At 41.8% G+C, this 19,666-nt stretch overlaps 1 protein-coding gene and 1 non-coding gene across 10 annotated transcripts in view; both read left to right on the top strand.

Moving 5' to 3' along the window:
• prrc2b (proline-rich coiled-coil 2B) overlaps nucleotides 1–19,666 on the top strand; it is a 74,971-nt gene that overhangs the window by 45,407 nt on the left and 9,898 nt on the right. For 7 of the 9 annotated variants that reach the window (XM_078550127.1, XM_078550132.1, XM_078550125.1 and 4 more), the window contains exons 19-29: nucleotides 490–638; nucleotides 4,954–5,134; nucleotides 6,021–6,103; nucleotides 7,667–7,894; nucleotides 8,724–8,963; nucleotides 11,928–12,014; nucleotides 13,852–13,953; nucleotides 16,326–16,518; nucleotides 17,200–17,309; nucleotides 17,657–17,784; nucleotides 18,151–18,385. In XM_078550127.1, the coding sequence (XP_078406253.1) occupies nucleotides 490–638; nucleotides 4,954–5,134; nucleotides 6,021–6,103; nucleotides 7,667–7,894; nucleotides 8,724–8,963; nucleotides 11,928–12,014; nucleotides 13,852–13,953; nucleotides 16,326–16,518; nucleotides 17,200–17,309; nucleotides 17,657–17,784; nucleotides 18,151–18,385 (1,736 nt within the window). The remainder of the gene's footprint in view (nucleotides 1–489; nucleotides 639–4,953; nucleotides 5,135–6,020; nucleotides 6,104–7,666; nucleotides 7,895–8,723; nucleotides 8,964–11,927; nucleotides 12,015–13,851; nucleotides 13,954–16,325; nucleotides 16,519–17,199; nucleotides 17,310–17,656; nucleotides 17,785–18,150; nucleotides 18,386–19,666) is intronic. The other 2 variants (XM_078550128.1, XM_078550129.1) reach the window with 2 other exon arrangements.
• On the top strand, nucleotides 5,537–5,622 carry LOC144686175 (small nucleolar RNA SNORD62). Its single transcript, XR_013577872.1, has one exon. It is a non-coding gene; the product is annotated as a small nucleolar RNA SNORD62 (small nucleolar RNA).

Here is a 19,666-nt window from a genome sequence, read left to right as displayed (position 1 = left end):
TTGTTGTAAAACACATCTGGTTCACTTAATTTTTAGAAAGAAGAAAATCTACCGTTCTTACCTAGCCTGGCCTGTATATGATTCCAGACCCACAATAATGTGATTGACTCTTCCCTGGCCTCTGAAATGGCCTGGCAAGCTACTCAGTTGAATTCAAGAAGGCAGCTCACTGCCATTTCTTGAGCAGTTAGGGATAGGCAATAAATGCTAGCCATGCCAGCGATGTCCACACCTTTTGAATGAGTAAAAAAAAAAGTAACTGAATTATGAGCTCAATTCTTTTGAGTTGGACTTGAACCCACAACGTCCTGACTCAGACCCACTGAGCCATGACTTAACACCTCACACCGCTGACGTTCACAGCACAGCTGAGCAAAGGAAGCCCGCATACTGTCATTATTCATGAGAAAGGTGCAGTGCTTTTTAATCACGATTACCTAAGCAGTAACTTGAATGCTGGTAGATCCTGATGAGATCTTTTTCTTTAAGGTGTTGTCATTATTGATGATCATCCAGCTGTGGCTGTGGAGGAGCAGCAGTCCGTGTCAACAGTGAATGATGGGTTCACTGAGGTAATCTCAAAAAAACACCGTCGTTTGCTTGAGGAAGAGCGCAGGAAGAAAGAACAGACATTGCAGGTATGTGGGTTAGCTTCAGTATCATATTTAGTTAATGTAAGTGAAGTGGATGTCCGTCACTGCATCTGGTTTTGCTAACTGGTGTGAATTTTATATTTGAGTGGCACATGACATGGGACACCATTCCTGCAGCAGCGTTTTAGTGAGAATTTTAAATATTTCCCCTTTTATTCAGTGAGCTTACGTTGATCCAGTAATTTCTCACTTTACATTGTAATTACATTTCTGAAAAGTGCAAAAGTTGTAGAACAACTTTAAGCGAGTTAGATTTTCCCATCACAACCAATGTAAAAGTTGTGGTTAGGTTCTGTAGGCCCCTTCTCGTCAGAAAAAAAACATTATATCCTGTAAGTTGAAATACTGTGCATTACTAAATTCTTATATTTGTAATATAACGAATAGGGGGAGGCGATGGCCTAGTGGTATTGTCGCTGAACTAGTAATCCAGAGACCCAGGGTAATGCTCTGGGGACCTAGGTTCAAATTCCACCATGACAGATGGTGGAATTTGAATTCAATAAAAATCTGGAATTAAAAGTCCAATGATGACCATGAAACCATTGTCGATTGTTGTAAAAACACACCTGGTTCACTAATGTCCTTTAGGGAACCTTACCTGGTCTGGCTTACATGTGACCCACAGCAATTGTTGACTCTTAAAAACCCTCTGAAGTGGCTCAGCAAGCACTCAATTGTAACAAAGACACAAGAAAGGAATGAAACCAGACGGACCACCCGGCATCGACCTAGGCACCGGAGACGACAATGGCAGTCGCAGCCCTGTCGACCCTGCAAAGTCCTCCTTACTAACATCTGGGGGTTAGTGCCAACATTGGGAGAGCTGTCTCACAGACTAGTCAAGCAACAATCTGACATAATCATCGTCACAGAATCATACCTTACAGATAATGTCCCAGACTCCACCATCACCATTCCTGGGTATACCCTGTCCCACCGGCAGGACAGACCCAGCAGAGGTGACGGCACAGTGGTGTACAGTCGGGAGGGAGTTGCCCTGGGAGTCCACAACATCGACTCTGGACCCCATGATGCCTCATGGCATCAGGTCAAACATGGGCAAGGAAACCTCCATGTACCGCCCTCCCTCAGCTGATGAATCAGTGCTCCTCCATGTTGGAGGAAGCACTGAGGGTGGCAAGGGCACAGAATGTTCTCTGGGCGGGGGACTTCAATGTCCATCACCAAGAGTGGCTCGGTAGCCACTACTGACTGAGCTGACCGAGTCCATAGCTGCTAGACTGGGTCTGCGGCAGGTGGTGAGGGAACCAACAAGAAGGAAAAACATACTTGACCTCATCCTCACAAACCTGTCTGCTGCAGATGCATCTGTCCATGACAGTATCGGTAGGATTGACCACCACGCATTGTGGAGATGAAGTCCTGCCTTCACTTTGAGGATACCCTCCATCATGTTGTGTCGCACTGCCACCGTGCTAAATGGGATAGATTTCAAACAGATCTAGCAACTCAAGACTGGACATCCATGAGGCACTGTGGGCCATCAGCAACAGCAGAATCGCACTCGAACACAATCTGTAACCTCATGGCCCGGCATATCCCTCACTCTACCATTGCCATCAAGCCAGGGGATCAACCCTGGATCAATGAACAGTGCAGGAGGGCATGCCAGGAGCAGCACCAAGCATACCTAAAAATGAGGTGTCAACCTGGTGAAGCTATATAACAGGACTACTTGCGTGCCAAACAGCGTAAGCAGCAAGTGATAGACAGAGCTAAGCAATCCCATAACCAACGGACCGGATCTAAGCTCTGCAGTCCTGCCACAGCCGTGAATGGTGGTGGACAATTAAACAACTTACTGGAGGAGGTGGCTGCACAAATATCCCCATCCTCAATGATGGAGAAACCCAGCATATCAGTGCAAAAGATAAGGCTGAAGCATTCGCAACAATCTTCAGCCAGAAGTGCCAAGTGGATGATCCACCTCGGCCTCCTCCGGAGATCCCCAGCATCACGGATGCCAGTCTTCAGCCAATTCGATTCACTCCATGTGATATCAAGAAACGGCTGAAGGCACTGGACACTGCAAAGGCTATGGGCCCTGACAATATTCCGGCAATAGTACTGAAGACTTGTGCTCCAGAACTTGCCGCGCCCCTTTCCAAACTGTTCCTGTACAGCTACAACACTGGCATCCACCCGGCTATGTGGAAAGTTGCCCAGGTATGTCCTGTACACAAAAAGCAGGACAAATCTAACCCAGCCAATTATCGCCCCATTAGTATACTCTCGATCATCAATAAAGTAATGGAAGGGGTCATCAGAAGTGCTATCAAGCGGCACTTGCTTAGGAATAACCTGCTCACTGGTGTCCAGTTTGGGTTCCGCCAGGGCCACCCAGCTCCTGACCGCATTACAGCCTTGGTTCAAACATGGACAAAAGAGCTAAACTCCCAAGGTGAGGTGAGAGTGAATGCCCTTGACATCAAGGCAGCATTTGACCAATTGATCAAGGAGTCCTAGCAAAACTGGAGTCAATGGGAATCGGAGAAAACTCTCCACTGGTTGGAGTCATACCTATTACAAAAGAAGATGGTTGTGGTTGTTGGAGGTCAGTCATCTCAGCTCCAGGACATCACTGCAGGAGTTCCTAAGGGTAATGTCCTAGGCCCAACCATCTTCAGCTGCTTCATCAATGACCTTCCTTCCATCATAAGGTCAGAAGTGGGGATGTTCGCTGATTATTGCACAATGTTCAGCACCATTCGCGACTCCTCAGATACTGAAGCAGTCCATGTCCAAATGCAGCAAGACCTGGACAATATCCAGGCTTGGGCTGACAAGTGGCAAGTAACATTCACGCCACACGAGTGTCAGGCAATGGCCATCTCCAACAAGAGAGAATCCAACCATCACTCCTTGATGTTCAATGGCATTACTATCACTGAATCCCCCACTATCAACATCTTGGGGGTTACCCTTGACCAGAAACTAGCCATATTAATACTGTGGCTACAAGAACAGGTCACAGGAATCGTGCGACGAGTAACTCGCTTCCTGACTCCCACAGCCTGTCCACCATCTACAAGACACAAGTTAGGAATGTGATGGAATACTCCCCACTTGCCTGGATGAGTGCAGCTCCTACAACACTGAAGAAGCTGGACACCGTTCAGGACAAAGCAGTCCACTTGATTGGCACCACATCAACAAACATTCATTCCTTCCACCACCGACACACAGTAGCAGCAGTATGTACCATCTACAAGATGCACTGCAGGAATTCACCAAGGCCCCTTAGACAGCACCTTCCAAACCCACGACCACCACCATCTAGAAGGACAAGGGCAGCAGATACATGGGAACACGACCACCTGGAAGTTCCCCTCCAAGTCGCTTACCATCCTGACTTGGAAATATATCGCCGTTCCTTCACTGTCGCTGGCTCAAAATCCAGGAACTCCCTTCCTAACAGCACTGTGGGTGTACCTACACCACATGGACTGCAGCGGTTCAAGAAGGCAGCTCACCACTTCCTCAAAGGCAACTAGGGATAGGCAATAAATGCTGGCCCAGCCAGCGAAGCCTACATCCCGTGAATTAATTTTTTAAAAATGAAATAACCTTTAAAAGAAGCTAAATTTAAAAACATAAAAGAAATATGCAGTCTCTTTCTACTTACCTGCCGATTACTGGCCTCTCCCTCTCGCCGGCCTCTCCCGCCATTTGGCGCTCACAGTGCTACATTGGTCACAGCACAAAACAATGCTAAAGCAAAAACCCCTACGCTAAGTGCGCATGCCATCCCATTGTATCCATGACACTATAGCGGAACGACGCTGAATGAGGCAACTTAAAAACAGGGACTTGCTGTGTTGAAATGGTTCTTTTAATGTATCCAAGGGTACTTCACAGGAGCATTATCAGACAAACTTTAATACCAAGCCACTTGGCAAGATATTAGTGCAGGTGGCCAATGCTTGATCAAAAAAGTTGGATTTAAGGAACATCTTAAAGGAGGAGAGAGAAATGGGGAATGGTTTACGGAGGGAATTCCAGAATTTTATGATCTAAGCAGCTGAAAGCATATTCACCGAAGGTGGAAGGAAGGAAATTGAGGATCCACAAGAGGCCAGAATTGGAGGAGTGCAAAGATCTTGGAGGGTTGTATGACTGTCGAAGTTTACAGAGTTGGGGAGGGGCGAGTCTGTAAAAGAATTTAAGACGGAAGATAGTAATTTTTTTTGCAAGATAAAGAGAATGTGGGATTATTTAATACTTCACATGGAGCTAAAGTTTTTCACTTTCACTGGTGGCCATTTTTTCTTTGCAGGCACCTGGGAAAAACCGGAATGAAAAGAACTGGACATCTTCGTCCAAGATTCCTCCTCGATTTGTTAAAAAGCAGCAACTTTCCAACGCAGTCACTGAGCAGTCGGAGGACGGCTCCTTCTCCAAGGGACAGGCCACATCCAACAGCTTAGGAACGGAGATCTGGGAGAACTCCAGCGCAAGTAAGATGGTTACCAAAGTATAGTCCATGTAAAGTCTGGCTGGCAGCAAACGTCCTTGTAATTCACAGCTTGTTTCAGAAATGAAAGCAAAAATACTGTGGATGCTGGAAACCTGAGTGGAAAATGCTGGAAGCTCACAGCAGGTCAGGCAGCATCTCTGGAGAGAGAAACAGAGTTTCAGGTCGATGACCTCCTAACTTCCTCCAGTTTTGATGAAGAGCCATAGACCTGAAATGTTAACTCTTCTTCTCTCCCTACAGCTGCTGCCTGATATGAGTGTTTCCAGCTTGTTACAGAGACTCAACCATTTGAGAAACTTTAGAAGAGTATGGGGGCTGGAGAAACATGGTTTTACATTATACATCACGTGGATGGATATAAAACTTTGCTTCATCATGTTGGTATAGATGATGCTACAATAGATCCTTCTGACCCTTCCATTAATGTACTCAAGGAAAGGGATATGAGGACAAAGATGCACTGATATACCAAATAAAGAGAGCAATTGGCTTGATAACCTAAATGCTTCCAGTAACAAACACCAACCATGCTATGTTTATGGAGCAAAGGAGACTATCCATATGTGAGATTGTAGTTCATTGCTTTTTGTAAACTACACAAAGTATGATTGTCCAATTCTGCAGTAATTCACAGATTATTCATTACAAGACTGAGCAAGCACTTTGTGATCAGTTAGTGAAAATGTAATGGCAACTGACATTAAATATTTAATCTATTAATAAGTTACTAATATGTTTATACAGTTAAATTGATCTATCATTGCAGCTAAGGTTACCTAAGTTTACAGTGCTGGTTTTATGTTTTATCCTGCATAATCATATTATGAAAGATCATTTTAAAAATGCAGGTTTGTTTCTTTTCACAGCTGTTCCTGTTCAGCCTGCCAATGGTGACACCTGGGTGAAACCTTTGAATTCGTTTACAGGGCCTGAATCCACGTGCACCGAGGTACATTCATAAATTGCCAAACTTCTATAATCAGATTGTGAAAATAGCTGAGAGCACTGTTTACCAAATATTGTTTATGATGATTCAGGAATTTTTTTGCAAAGTTTTATTTTGGCTTTAATACCAGGACATACAGTAGAGTGGTAGGAACAAGCAAGCCAGAGGTTGACTGTTCAAATCTTGCCATGGCAAATTGAATTCACTAAATCTGGTCATTTAAAAACATAGGAAATGGGAGCAAGAGTGGACCATTGTGCCCTTTGAGCCTGCTCCACCACCCAAAAAGATCATGGCTGACATTGCCTCAATCCCACTTTCCCACCCTATTCACTTATCACTTAGAACCATAGAAAAGTTACGGTGCAGAAAGAGGCCATTTAGCCCATTGTGTCTGCACCAACCAAAAAGAGAAAAAATAAACTAACCGCTCATTTTAATCCCACTTTCCAGCACCTGGTCTGTAGCCTTGCAGGTTACAGCACTTCGGATGCAGAACAAGGTACCTTTTAAGTGAGCTGAGCATTTCACCCTCAACCATCAATTTAGGCAGTGAATTCCAGACGCCCACCACCCTCTGGGTGAAAAAGTTTTTCCTCATGTCCCCTCTAATCCTTCTACCAATCACCTTAAGCCTATGCCACCTGGTAATTGACCCCTCAGCTAGGGAAAACAAGCCTTTCCTGTCTACTCTATCTAGGCCCCTCATAATTTTGTATGCCACAATTAGGGCACCCTTAGCCTCCTCGGTTCTAAGGAAAACAACCCTAGCCTATCCAATCTCTCCTCATAGCTGCAATTTTCAAACCCTGGCAGCATTCTTGTAAATCTCATCTGCACTCTCGCCAGAGCAATTATGTCCTTCCTGTAATGTGATGGCCTGAACTGTACACAAAACTGTACACAAAATTCTAGCTTTAGTTTCCAAAATTTGTCAATCTCTGCCTTGGATATACTTAACAATTGAGCATCTACAGCCCTCCAGGTAGAGAATCCTCTGAGTGAAGACATTTCTCCTTGTCTCAATCCTAAACGGCCAACCCATGAGTGTTGAGACCAGGAAAGTGACTGTAGAAGTTGCCAGATGGCTGTAAATACTCATTTGGCTTGTTAATGGCCCTCAGGGAACAGAACCAGCTGCCCATATCCACTTTGACCTACATATAAATGCAGCTTTGTCAGCATTGTAAATATCCTGGGGAAAAATAAGAAGTCGATGGCAGTATTGTAGGCCACCAAGTAGCTCTGTGTAGAGCACTGGATTCTGTTTTGAAATATCACTCAGTTTTCAGACGTCTGTCAAATGTTGTACATCCTGCCACAGAGTGTGTCCCTCCATCAGGTGATGTAGAGCAACATTGGTGTAGCTTGTGTGCAGTCCATGACTCAAAGCCATAACTTGTCTTCCCCTTATCATCTTTTCAAATCGACAGCACGACTAATGTCATAATGCGTCAATATAGTGATGCCATTTGAATATCATTAATTATTTTTGTATATGAGACAGATGATTGCTATTTGGTGTATGTTCAGACATCTCAACTGTTCTACTACTTTATCTTGTAGAGTTTCAAGGCAAGTCAGCCTGACAGTGGAGTTGAACTGAGTGCTGATTCCCAAGGTTCATCTGCAACTTCATCTCAGCGAAGCTCGCCTTATGGTGCGCTCAAGCCAGAGGGAGGAGTGATTACTGAAATCAATGGAACCAGCACAGACACATCTGTCGATAAATCAAATGGAAAAACAGAGGATCCCAAGGAACAACGGCAAAAGCCAGCAAGACCAGAGAACAAGGTAATGCAATACTTCAAAATCATTACTTAATGCTGGACTAATTCTTGTCCTCTTTCTGTTAGCTTTGGGATTATATGGGCTGGCCTTTAGATAGTGCACGGAGATCATCTGAAAGCAATCAGAAGTGGCATCCCTGTCACCGAGAGGCTAAATGTACATTTTGGTTGCCCCAAAGATCGAAGCATGCAGCATAGAAAGATCAAATGTGTACAGTGGCACAAAAAAGAAAGTTTACACCGTAACAAGAGTCCCAGAAAGAGGAAAAAAGTAGGGAGAGGCTAGATGGGGGGAAGGAAGCCCACCTATAGCTCCTGAAGAAATTTAACAGTCGGGAGCAGGGAAATTGAAACAAGCTAGAGAATCACAATGTGTGAGTCCCCAAAATGGCAGGGGATTGGAAAATTACTGTTCCAAATGCTTTCTCATTTTTTTTTTGGTGAACTGATTTATATTATTAGTGGGGATATTTAGAGAAGATAGTGCTGTTGCTCAGGATAGGTTGGGGGTACACGGGATATAATAGTATTTAACCTTGTAATATGCAATGTATTATTTTGCTGTTATGTGTAATATAATGACCTTGAAAGGCCATAAGATAAGATTGCTGATTCTAAAGCATTTTAATATCTTCAGAAACAGAACGTGCTTTCTTTCTAACCCATTCTTATATTGTTCCATCTTGATTCCATTTGTCGTCTTGGTAGAAAGCATCATTATTTTGATTATTCTGAGGTTGATGTTCCTATATAGTTAATCTCAGCACCGTGTTCAAGGCGCAATCCAGCTTTGTCCACAGGAGAAAATGTTTTTATTTGCTGTTTTTGTTCAGATTTCAGAGCCAGCAGCTGGGCAGAACAAGGACCACAAGCCTGGACCAATAGGAAATGAACGGTCCCTGAAAAACAAAAAGGCAAAGGAGTGCCTGGAACCAGAGGGAGCAGAGCGCAATGATGGGAGCATCACTTCAACAAATGCAGCTGATAGCAGACCAAGCACCAAATCAGGACTGGATTTGCATGTAGATTCTGTCATTCCAGTTCCCCCAATAGAGTTTGGAGTGAGCCCAAAGGTAACTTTCTTAAGAAAACTGAAATTGTAACTTGTAAAATAATGACATTCTGTGAATTATATTAATTGTATAATTCTGGTATGTGTAATGTTTGCCAATTCGCTTTAACTGACTCGATCAGTGAAGTCACAGAATAGTTGTTTCATAATATTTAATGGCAGCTAACTAGTGTGACAAGTTCATCCTTATTTAGCACTAAATGCCAAAGCAAATCTAGAGAGGAAGGGAGAAATTGAGAGAGACCTGATGTGTTATTTAAATAGAACATAAAGCACAGAAACAGGCCATTCAACCTAACTAGTCTGTGCTGATATTTATACTCAGTGAGCCTCTCATCCACTCTATCTTATCACAGCCTTTCAACATACCTTTCTATTCCCTTTTCTCTCATGTAGCCATATAGTTTCCATTTGAAAGCATCTAAGCTGATTGCCTCAATCAATTCCTGTGGTTCCACAGTCCAGCCGGGAGTAAAAAAAATTCCCAAATTGAATTTATTAGTAACTAACTTGTATTAATGCCCCTGGTTTTGGATTCCCCACAAGTGGCATTCTCTCCATGTGTACTTTGTGAAACCCATTCTTAATATTAAAGGCTTCTAGCAGGTCATCTTTAAGACTTCTCTTTTCTAAAGATAAAAAAAAGCAATCTGTTCAATCTTTCCCAACAGTTGCAATCCCTCAGTTCTGGCCCCATTCTCGTAAAACTTTTTTGCACTTTCTCCAGTGCTTTGATGTCCTTTTTACAGTATGGAGACCAAAACTGTGCACAATACTCTTTAAGCGTTGTCTGACCAGGGTCCTTTGTAAGCTTAACATAACTTCACTGCTTTTGAATTCTATCCACTCAGAAATAAATGCTATATTAGTATTTTTAATTGCTTTGCTAACCTCTGATGCTGCTTTTAATTATGTGTTCCCCTTGTCTTTTGAAAGTGCATTGTGAATGTACACCCATACAAACACGCGGAAATGATGGGCAAGAAAAGACCAGTTGACCATTATGTCCCACACAGTCATGATGCTTTAAGTATCATGATTCACAACACTCCCACTCACTGGCAGCCATTTAATCTTCTGAGAGAGGAAAAAGAATCATATAAATAATATGAGGCTAATTTAGGGTAGAAAATATGTTAAATTTCTCTTCCTCCCCAACTCCCCCCAATCCTTTGACAGTGAAAAACTTAGCCAGGAGACGACAATGAGCATGATTTCTAGTACTCAGCATTCAATCTACCTTTTGTATACTGTGATGCCCAGCTGTATTTTGGAAGTGTGCAGCAAATCAGCATTCATTGAAAGAGTCAGCGACTTGATTCATAGGTCAAATGTCCTCTGGCCTAGTTCTGCCCTTGCGTTACTTGTACTCATGGCCACTTGTCAATTGTAACCTATTTAATTGAAATAATCTCAACATATTCTAGTCCCTTTATTATCTTAAACTGCAAATCTCTAAAGTAAATAGGCACAGCTTTTAAAACCTGTCTGGATAACAAAGGTGTTTTAAGGTGACTCTCTCTGAACTTCTTCCAAAATCTCTGTTTTGCTCATCATGTAAGGGGACTAAAGCAGGGCACAGTATTCTAAGATAAGCCTAACCAAACTCTTACACAATTACAAAATGGTGTATTTTATGTTGTATTGCCTTAACCCCTGTTTGCTTTGGCTGTTGCTCCATGGCATTGGACGTGAACCGTAAGATGATTGTATACACCAAGATCTTCTTGTTTCCCAACAGATTTCAATCCTGTAAGTTGTAGATTGTTAGTGCACTTGCTGGTAGCCCTGCCCACGTGCATATGCAAGTTACATAATGTTTTTCAAACTCTGGTTCATTTCCCCATCGCATTAAATCTGCCTGAATTTTACAGTCATGGTAATAGGATAGAATAGTGCAGCACAGAAGGCGGCTGTTGGACCTATTGAGCCTGCACTGGCTCTTTTGAAGAGCAATCCAGTTAGCCCCATTCCCCTGCTCTTTCCCCATATCCTTGCAGTTTATTCTTCAAGTATTTATCCAAATCCCTTTTGAAGGCTACTATTGAATCTGTATCCACCATCCTATCAGGCAGTGTGTTCCAAACCCTAATCACTTGTGGAAAAAAGTGTTTCCTCATGTAATCTCTGGTTCTTTTGCAATCACCTTAAACTTGTGCCCTAGTTATCGACCCTTCAGCCACTGGAAATAGTTTCTCTTTATTTACTTTATCTAAATATTTCATGACTTTAAACACCTCTATCAAATATCCTTTTAGCCTTCTCTGTTCTAAGGAGAGCAATCCCAGCATCTCGAGCCTATTTATGTAACCGCGATTCCTCGTTCCTAAAACCATTCTAGTAAATCTCTTCTGTATGCTCTACAAAGCCTTCACCTCCTTCCTAAATTGCAGTATCCAGAGTTCTCCAGCTGGCGCCAAGCCATTGCTTTCTTTCTGTTCTTGCACCCACTTTAAAATTGTACCGTTTAAGTGTGTGCTAGCTCTCCTTATTTTTCCTAACAAAATGTGTCACCTCACACTTTTCTGCATTGAATTTTGTCTGCCATGTGTCTACCCATTCCACCAGCTTATGTGGTCTTGAAGTCTATTACTAAAGAACTAATTTGGGCCATTCTAGATGAGCAACATGTAAGGGTGTTGATCTGCATGGCTATAGTTTTAACTTTGCTGCAATAGCACTGACTTGAAAGTTACGACAGCATTGGAAATATCTGGCTCGTTTTGCACACATTCAGTAATGGGTCAGTTCCTGGTTATCTTGCATTACAGTAACATAAACTGTATTATTGTTCAGTTAATCTTGTAACTTTCCACGAGTGTCTGCATCAATGATAATTGCCAGATGTGTTCAAGATGCATTGTCCAAGGCTCCTATTGATGTTGTTAATCTGTGGCTGTTGATAGCTGCGGAGTTTGCGTTGTGTTTGGTTAAACTGAGAAGTGTTTATTGGTTGCTGTTTTAGGATTCTGATTTCAATTTGCCGCAGAATTCTGTGCCAAGTCCTGTTTCCAAGTCGATTACCAAACTGCAGGATGTATTGGCTAACAATGTGAGTACCATATTATAATGGTATTGTATTCAAGAAACACACCTGCAGCCCAAAGGCTGAATTGCAGTGTAAGAATTCAATAAAGAATTCATAAAATTTTATATAGGCTAAGTAATAAGTAAAATGTATGGAATGGTGACAATCATATGATAACAAAAGTAGACAGACAAATACAGCAGGTAACATGGAAGTGGTGGATGGGATATTAAAAGAAGAAATATTGAATTAAAATTATGTTAAATTACAAACCAATTCCTACATTACAGGCACTGAAGTACATATAGATTTCATCATTTAAGCACTTTATTGAGGAACTGAGCAATCATAAGAATAGGGCACACTTCTGTATTCTTTCGATCTGGGTAGTTTGCCCTGTGAGGCCATGGTACTACAGAAGCACAGCATATTGGCATAAGGGACGGCTGTAACCAGTGTAGATCAACAACAGGTCATGGGCAGGGAGTTCAAAAGTGGTGAAGGATCTGATGATGAACATCCATTTGTATTTTTTAGCATACTGTCCATGTGGCCATTCTACATATTCAGCTTGAAGTATATGCCCAAGATTGTCAAGGCTTTAATCTCTGCCAGGGTGTAATTGCCTAACTTTGTCGAGGGGCGTGTGCTCATGTCTACCAAAGTCTACATGTATGACATTACGTTTAGCTGCATACTGTTTTCCTCACACCATTCATTGAGGGCGTTGAGAATTTCCTGAACCTCACTGACCATACCCTGCGGTCTAGACTCTCAAACTGTTATATCATCCACATATTTCCAGTATTTGAGGTCAGAACAAGAGAGCGCATCGTTAATGAGGGTTAGGAAAAGAATTGGCCCTAGCTGAGTGTTTTGAGGCACACTGGCTGTTCACTGAATGCATTCGGATTAATAGCCATGGTATCTGACATGCTGAGTGCAGCCAGCGAGGAAGTCAGCAATCCATTGGACAAGAATCTTGTGTACGCTTAACTTCTATCAACTTCTAAACCAGAATTGTATGATCAACCCTGTCAAACACCTTTGAAAAGTCTGTTGTAATAATGGTTGAGGTTATCCCCAGCGTATTGGTGTTTTTACAAAGGAAGTTCACAACATCAATCAGAATGGGCTGTCGATCTTCCAACATGGCCACCGAACTGATGACAGATGTACACAGGAGATGTTGCTGTAATGGATTTCTGATCCTCCTATTCTAACAATGAGCTTTGGGGACAAACATAAAGTTCTTTTGTAGTATTTAAATCTGATCAGTATGTCTTTCAAGAAGATTGTATGACTTCTCATGATTTGATTTAAACACCATTTCTCTGGACCTTTCTGAAATGTCCTCAATTTTTCCTGTTCATTCTTAGGACCTGTGTGTGTCTAGCAATAATTAAAGGTGTTCCCTTTTAATAAATGTTAATATTTTTATTACTAAAAGCAATCATTCTACTAAATCAAAGTAAAAGGAACAGGTGTGCCAGTCCCATGGAGTTTTACCAAAAGTGGGTAAAAGAAACTCCTCTATCCAAGGTATGCCAGCCTATCCAGTCTTCCCTCATAGTTAAAACTCTCCATTCCTGGCAACATCCTTGTAAACCTCTGTACCCTTTCTAGCATGATCACATCCTTCCTGTCATGCAGTGACCAGAACTGTACACTATACTCTAGCTGTGGCCTAACTAGTGTTTTGTACATGCCTGGGAAACCTTGGGATTTCCCTGAACTGTTACAGGTTGTCAATTTTGTAAGCACAGGTAAATTCTTTCTTGTAACAAGTTTCTTGTAACCCAAGTTATGGTGCAGAGATGGGTCCAAGTATTTTATTTAATACTAGGCTCTTGTTTTCCAGGTTACTCTGAGCCAGTCAATCCCTATTCTACGAAGAGAGCATCTGCAACAGGGCCCCAATCTTACTCCAGTGTCTCTTCCAAGCACTGACCTCACTTTAAAGGTAGGTTGAAGCACAAGGCTGCTCACTGATCCTTAAAATCATAGGATTCTACAGAACAGAAGACGACCATTCGGCCGACTCTTTGAAAGAGCTGTTAGTCACAAACCCTAGCATTTGCCCCATAACCCCACAAAGTACCTCAAGTACATACCCATTTGGCCTTTCAAAGTTGCTATGGAATCTGATTCCAACACCCTTACATTACAACCTTCTGTGTGTAATAATTTCTGCTCATTTCCTTTCTAGTTCTTTTGTCAATTATTTTAAATCTTTGACATCTGGTTAATAACCCATTATTAGAAGAAACAGTTTATCCCTACTTGGGCTATCAAAACTCCTCAAAATTTTGAATACCTCAATTGGGCCTCCCTTAACCACCTCTGTCCGAAGAAGGGCCTGAGTTTCTCCAATCCCTCTATACAACTGAAGTCCCTTATCCCTGCTGTAATCCTGATAAACCACCTCTGTACCATTTCCATGGCTGTGGCATCCTTCTGAAAGTGTGGCGCCTAGAATTGTACAAAAAACTCCAGCAGAGGCCAAACCAGAGGTTTGCAAAAGTTTAACATGACAACTTTGTTTTTGTATTCAAAGCTGGTACTAACAAAGCCAAGTATCCCATATGTTTTCTTAACCTCCTCTTTAACTTGCCGTGGCACCCTCAAAGATCTGTGAATGTGCATCCCCAGATCCTTCTGCTCGTGAACACTCCCACTTCCCGAAATAGTATCATTTAGATTGGATTGCCTTCACATGTTGTTTATCCCAAAATGCATCACTTCGTACACATTAAATTGCATCTACCATGTGCCTGTATTAACCTCGGAGTTCCCAACAACATGGACCTTTTGGGATTTATGAGCCCTGACAATCTAACGCAGGCACCTCAATTCTACCTTTTCTTTAATTCACTGATTTATCCTGATTGGGTTGCATAAGCCTGAAGTTTGGAAAGGTCTAATCTTAGTGCTTTTATAGGAACAGGAGAAGGCCATTCAGCCCCTTGAGGCAGTTCCATTATTCAATTAGATCATGTACTAAATTCCATATACCTGCCTTGTCTCCATAAATCTTAATATCCTTTGCCTAACAAAAGCAATCTATTTTGAAATTATCAATTGACTTAGCCTCAATAGCTTTTTGAGGAATAGAGTTCCAGATTTCCACTGCTTTTTCTGTGAAGAAGTGCCTCCTGACATCACCTCTGAATGGCCTAGATCTAATTTAAGGTTATGCCCCATTGTTCTATTCCAAGAATTTTGGGAGTTCTTATACACAAATCACAGGGCGTTAGCATGTAGGTGCAACAATTAGGAAGGCAAATACTATGTTGGCCTTTATTGCAAGTAGGTGGCGTATAAGAGTTAGGAAGTCTTGCTGCAATTATATAGGGGTTTGGTGAGATCACTCCTAGGGTGGTGTGTACAGTTTTGGTCTCCTTTCCCAAGGCCTTAGAGGAGTTGCAACAATGTTTACTAGATTGACCCCTGGGATGAGAGGGCTGTCCATGCGGAGGGGCTGAGTGGAATCGACCTATGTTCTCTAGGTTTAGAAGAATGGGAGGTGATCTTATTGAAACGTGTAAAATTCTTAATGGGTTTAATGTCATACATGCTGACAGGCTGTTTGCCCTGCCTGGAGCATCTAGAACTAGGGATCACAGTCATAGGATAAGGGGTCAGCCACTTAAGACTGAGATGAGGAGAAATTTCTTTACTCAGAGGGTTGTGAACCTTTGGAATTCTGTACCACAGAGAGCTGTGGATGCTCAGCCATTGAGCATACTCAAGACTGAGATTGATAGATTTTTGGACGGCAGGAGAACCTAAGGATGTGGGGATGGGGCAAGTAAATAGAGTTGGTGTAAAATTCAGCCATGAACTCATTGAATGGAAAGCAGGCTCAAGGGGCTGTATGGGCTAACTCTGCTGCTATTTCTTATGTTTTCAAATCAAAAGTTTCAGGTTTTTAAAGGAGTTTTCAGAGGCTCATAGGTGCCAAGTTGAAATGTATCAGCTGCAAAGCCCTGCCAGTTTTTAACAGATGCCTTGGTCAATTTTTAACCTATACAGATTTTAAGAATGATCGATCCCCTTGTTTAGAGCTTAACCTTTTCCCTCTTCCGTATGAATGAGCTTTGTTGGCTTGGAGCTAACTTCCTAGTACAGGGTTCATATTTGGTTCCACTTGGTGAGTGAATGAAACTTAAGCCCTCCTTGTCTGGTGAGCTGATTAGCTGTCCCTTCAGTCTTTTGAAGCTGACTGAATTAGACCAATTAATACCTGATTGATTAGTGTGTGGGTTGGCTGCTTTACTGTTTAGCTTTCAGTCAGCATTACTGAACTTCACCGCATTTTCTTTAAATGATCAGATGGAGTCTGCCCGCAAGGCCTGGGAAAATTCTCCCAATGTTACTGAACAGAGTTCACCTGGCAGCAGTAGTACCAGTACGCAGACTCCGTGCAACACAGGACCACCTAGTGGGGTAGGCTACAGCTCAATTGGGTGTTCTTCTGTGCCACCTATGCCCATGGTGTCAGTTGCACCTTCAGTGTCTTTGCCAGGTATGTGACATCTTGATCTTCTGTGCTAATTGGGATAAGTGTCTGCCTTTTGGTTACCTTTGACTTAGATGATATGGGACAGTGATCCCAATGATTAAACTGATAATCATTTAGGAAGGTGGGGAAGATTGATGTACTTATTCTGTTAGAATATGCCCCATCAGTTTATCGTAGAATTGTATTGATATTTGAATGGTCATGGCAAAGTAGCACCTTGGATTCCCCCAACCTAAGGTTGCATGTCAGTGACTGATTACTGTTGGATGATGAGGGTAAATCCTACTCATTAAACGTGCACAATTAAATTGAATATTTTTGTTTCCTTTGTAAAAACGATGCTAAATGTGCTCTGCAGATATCTACTTACTCCCAGACATTATAATTCCCATTTTCTGGAGTACAGTATGGACTGTCCCAGATTCTGTTTGTAAAGTCTGCATACGGGACAACAGTGGAATGCAGTTTACTTCATAACTTTACATGTAAATGAAAATCCTTTACTAGCTGAGCTGTTTTGAATAAATAACCTCCTCCTTGTAGGGAATTAGAGTTTCATATTCTCTCCCAGAAAGGCAATCCCGGGTTTTTAAAAAAGCACCTTTCTGTTTTGTTTTCCTTGATTCATCCTTTGTAAGCTACATGCTACAAGTAGGAAAAACATTTTTTTGTGTTGTTTCTCAGGGAGTCATATTTCTCCTTTGTACATGGATGGCCATGTGTTTGCCAGTCAGACCCGACTCCTTCCTCAATCAATTCCACAACAGCAAGGTTTCCAGGCTGGACTCTCTCAGGTAATAGTGAAGTTTTCATTGCATTTTTATATGAAAGTACCTTTGACTTATCTATACTTCCAATTTCAATTTAAAAAAAACTTTCCAGTAATAGTGTAGTGTGCCAACACCTGCTGCAGTAGCCTGAATGTGCCATTGTTCAGAAACACTAGCACTATTGAGATGTAGCTGGCCACTGAGTTATAGTGAGACACTGTATAAAATGACAGATACCAGTACTTACAGTGCAACCGAATGTAATGAGACTTTACCGCTTCATGGAGATTGGTATGGAGTGGGGGTGTGGTTGTCTATTTTAACTTAGATGTTTGTTATCACAGCTGCTTACTTATCTCTCCTTTCTTTAGGCTGCTGCAGCACATCAGATTCCAATTCCCATGCACACATCCTTACAGGCCCAAGCGCCTCTTGGATTGCGGAATGGATTGCCCGTCTCTCAGTCCCAGGAAATGTTTGGTTCAATGCAACCATTCAGGTACCAGTCAAACCATTTCAGCACAACTGGGAATTGCTAAGACTCCAGTTATTCTGTTTTATAATGACAAATGCAAAGTACTGTATTTTTCATCTGCTCAGTAAATTTCCATGGGTAATATTTAATTCCTTACGCACAAATTAAAAGCTGTACCAGTTTTAATGATTTTTGCTTTTTTATGTAGCCTTTTTTCAATATTTAGCATGCTTTAAAGTTGGATTGTAGTTGATTCTATCACTCTTTCACCGTGTAATAAGTGAGATATCAAGATACTTGAGTATATAACTTATTGGAGGTTTCAGTCAGTTATTTTTTGTGTATGTAGAGAGAAGATTTCAATTAAATTTAAGTTGATATTTTTCACAGATCGCAAGTGTACATGCACCCCAGTCTGTCTCAGCCGTCCACAATGGTCCTCTCGGGGGCTCCTCTGAAAACTCCATATACGGCATTCCCTGCCGTTCCAGCCTCAGATATGGTAAAACCGCAGCCAGGCTCTCACTACCAAGCAATTGGTGGCAATCAACCCCTCATGTATGAAAGCCAACTGAACCAGCCCGGACTCACCACTTCACAGATCATGGACTCCCAGCTAATACAGGTTCAGGAAATTCTTACAACTGCTGCGTAGCAAAAATGCACATTTTTTATTTCAATAGGAACCTGTGGGCTTCAAAAAAAATTCACCTGGAGTTTTTAACTCATGATCCGTCTCGGGTTTGATCTCAACACTCTGGCATTGTTGTGAAAATTTGTTGATGCATGCTACCATTAGATGCCACTCATTTACCTTAAAAATATAGTATTAAATGTCTTAACAGTGCCTTTTTTATTGAATTAGTTGACTATTGAATGTAAAATATACATAAATTGTGTGCAGTTTTAGTCTCTTCACCTAAGGGAGGATATACTTACCTTCAGAGGGATACAATGAAGGTTCACTAGATTGACTCCTGGGGCGAGAGGGCTGACCAATGAGAGATTGAGTAGACTAGATCTATAGTCTCTTGATTTTAGGAAAATGAGAGGTGATCTCATTGAAACATATAAAATTGTTAGAGGGCTTGACACAATAAATGCTATGGGGCTGTTTACCTGGCTGGAGAGTCTAGAACTAGGGGTTGAATTCTCAAGAGAAAGCATTTAGGAATGAGATGAGAACTTTTTTCACTCAGAGGGCTGTGAACCTTTGGAATCCTCTTCCCAGAGAATTGTTATTGAATAAATTCAAGATTGAGATCCCATAGATTTTTGGACATTAAGGGAATCAGGGATATGAGGATAGGATGGGGAAGTGGAACTGAGGTCAAAGATCAGACATGATCTTATCTTGAATGGCTCGAGAGGCTGAATGGCCTACTCCTGCTCCTGTCAGTTATGTTCTAATGTGAAACCTGAGTTTTGGCAAAGCGATTTTGTTGGAATGTTTTTGGTTCTGGATTCGTGGTTAGGACTTTATTCAGATCTATGAAATATTAGCATAAAATGAATGGACATTGTGGGCTGGATGGAAATAGAAGAATGGGACCTCCAAAGAATATATTTGACAAGATTGTGACAGGAAAGAGCAGTATTGGCATAGTTTGGGAGGTGTCACAGGGTAGAGAAATTAATGTTGATGAAAAGTAGAAGCAGTACTGAATGGAAAAATTCTAACAGAAATAGATGGATAAAGTGAAATCTATCCATGTAATTCCCGTCATTTTCAGAATGACTCCCAGGTGGCAGACTTGGGTCTTGTTCCAACAATAATTGAATTCTGGCAATAAATAAGCCAAGATAGCTTTTTTTAAGCAAAATAAAAATTATCTTACAGACAGGAGATAATTCATTCATCCCTTTGAGCCTGTTCCACCATTCATTGAGATCATGGCTAATCTGC

This window comes from Cetorhinus maximus, chromosome 10, assembly GCF_964194155.1.
Source record: "Cetorhinus maximus chromosome 10, sCetMax3.hap1.1, whole genome shotgun sequence".
Taxonomy (NCBI): domain Eukaryota; kingdom Metazoa; phylum Chordata; class Chondrichthyes; order Lamniformes; family Cetorhinidae; genus Cetorhinus; species Cetorhinus maximus.
Note: the sequence above shows the minus strand (reverse complement) of the source record. Positions and strands in the feature narration are given on the sequence as shown.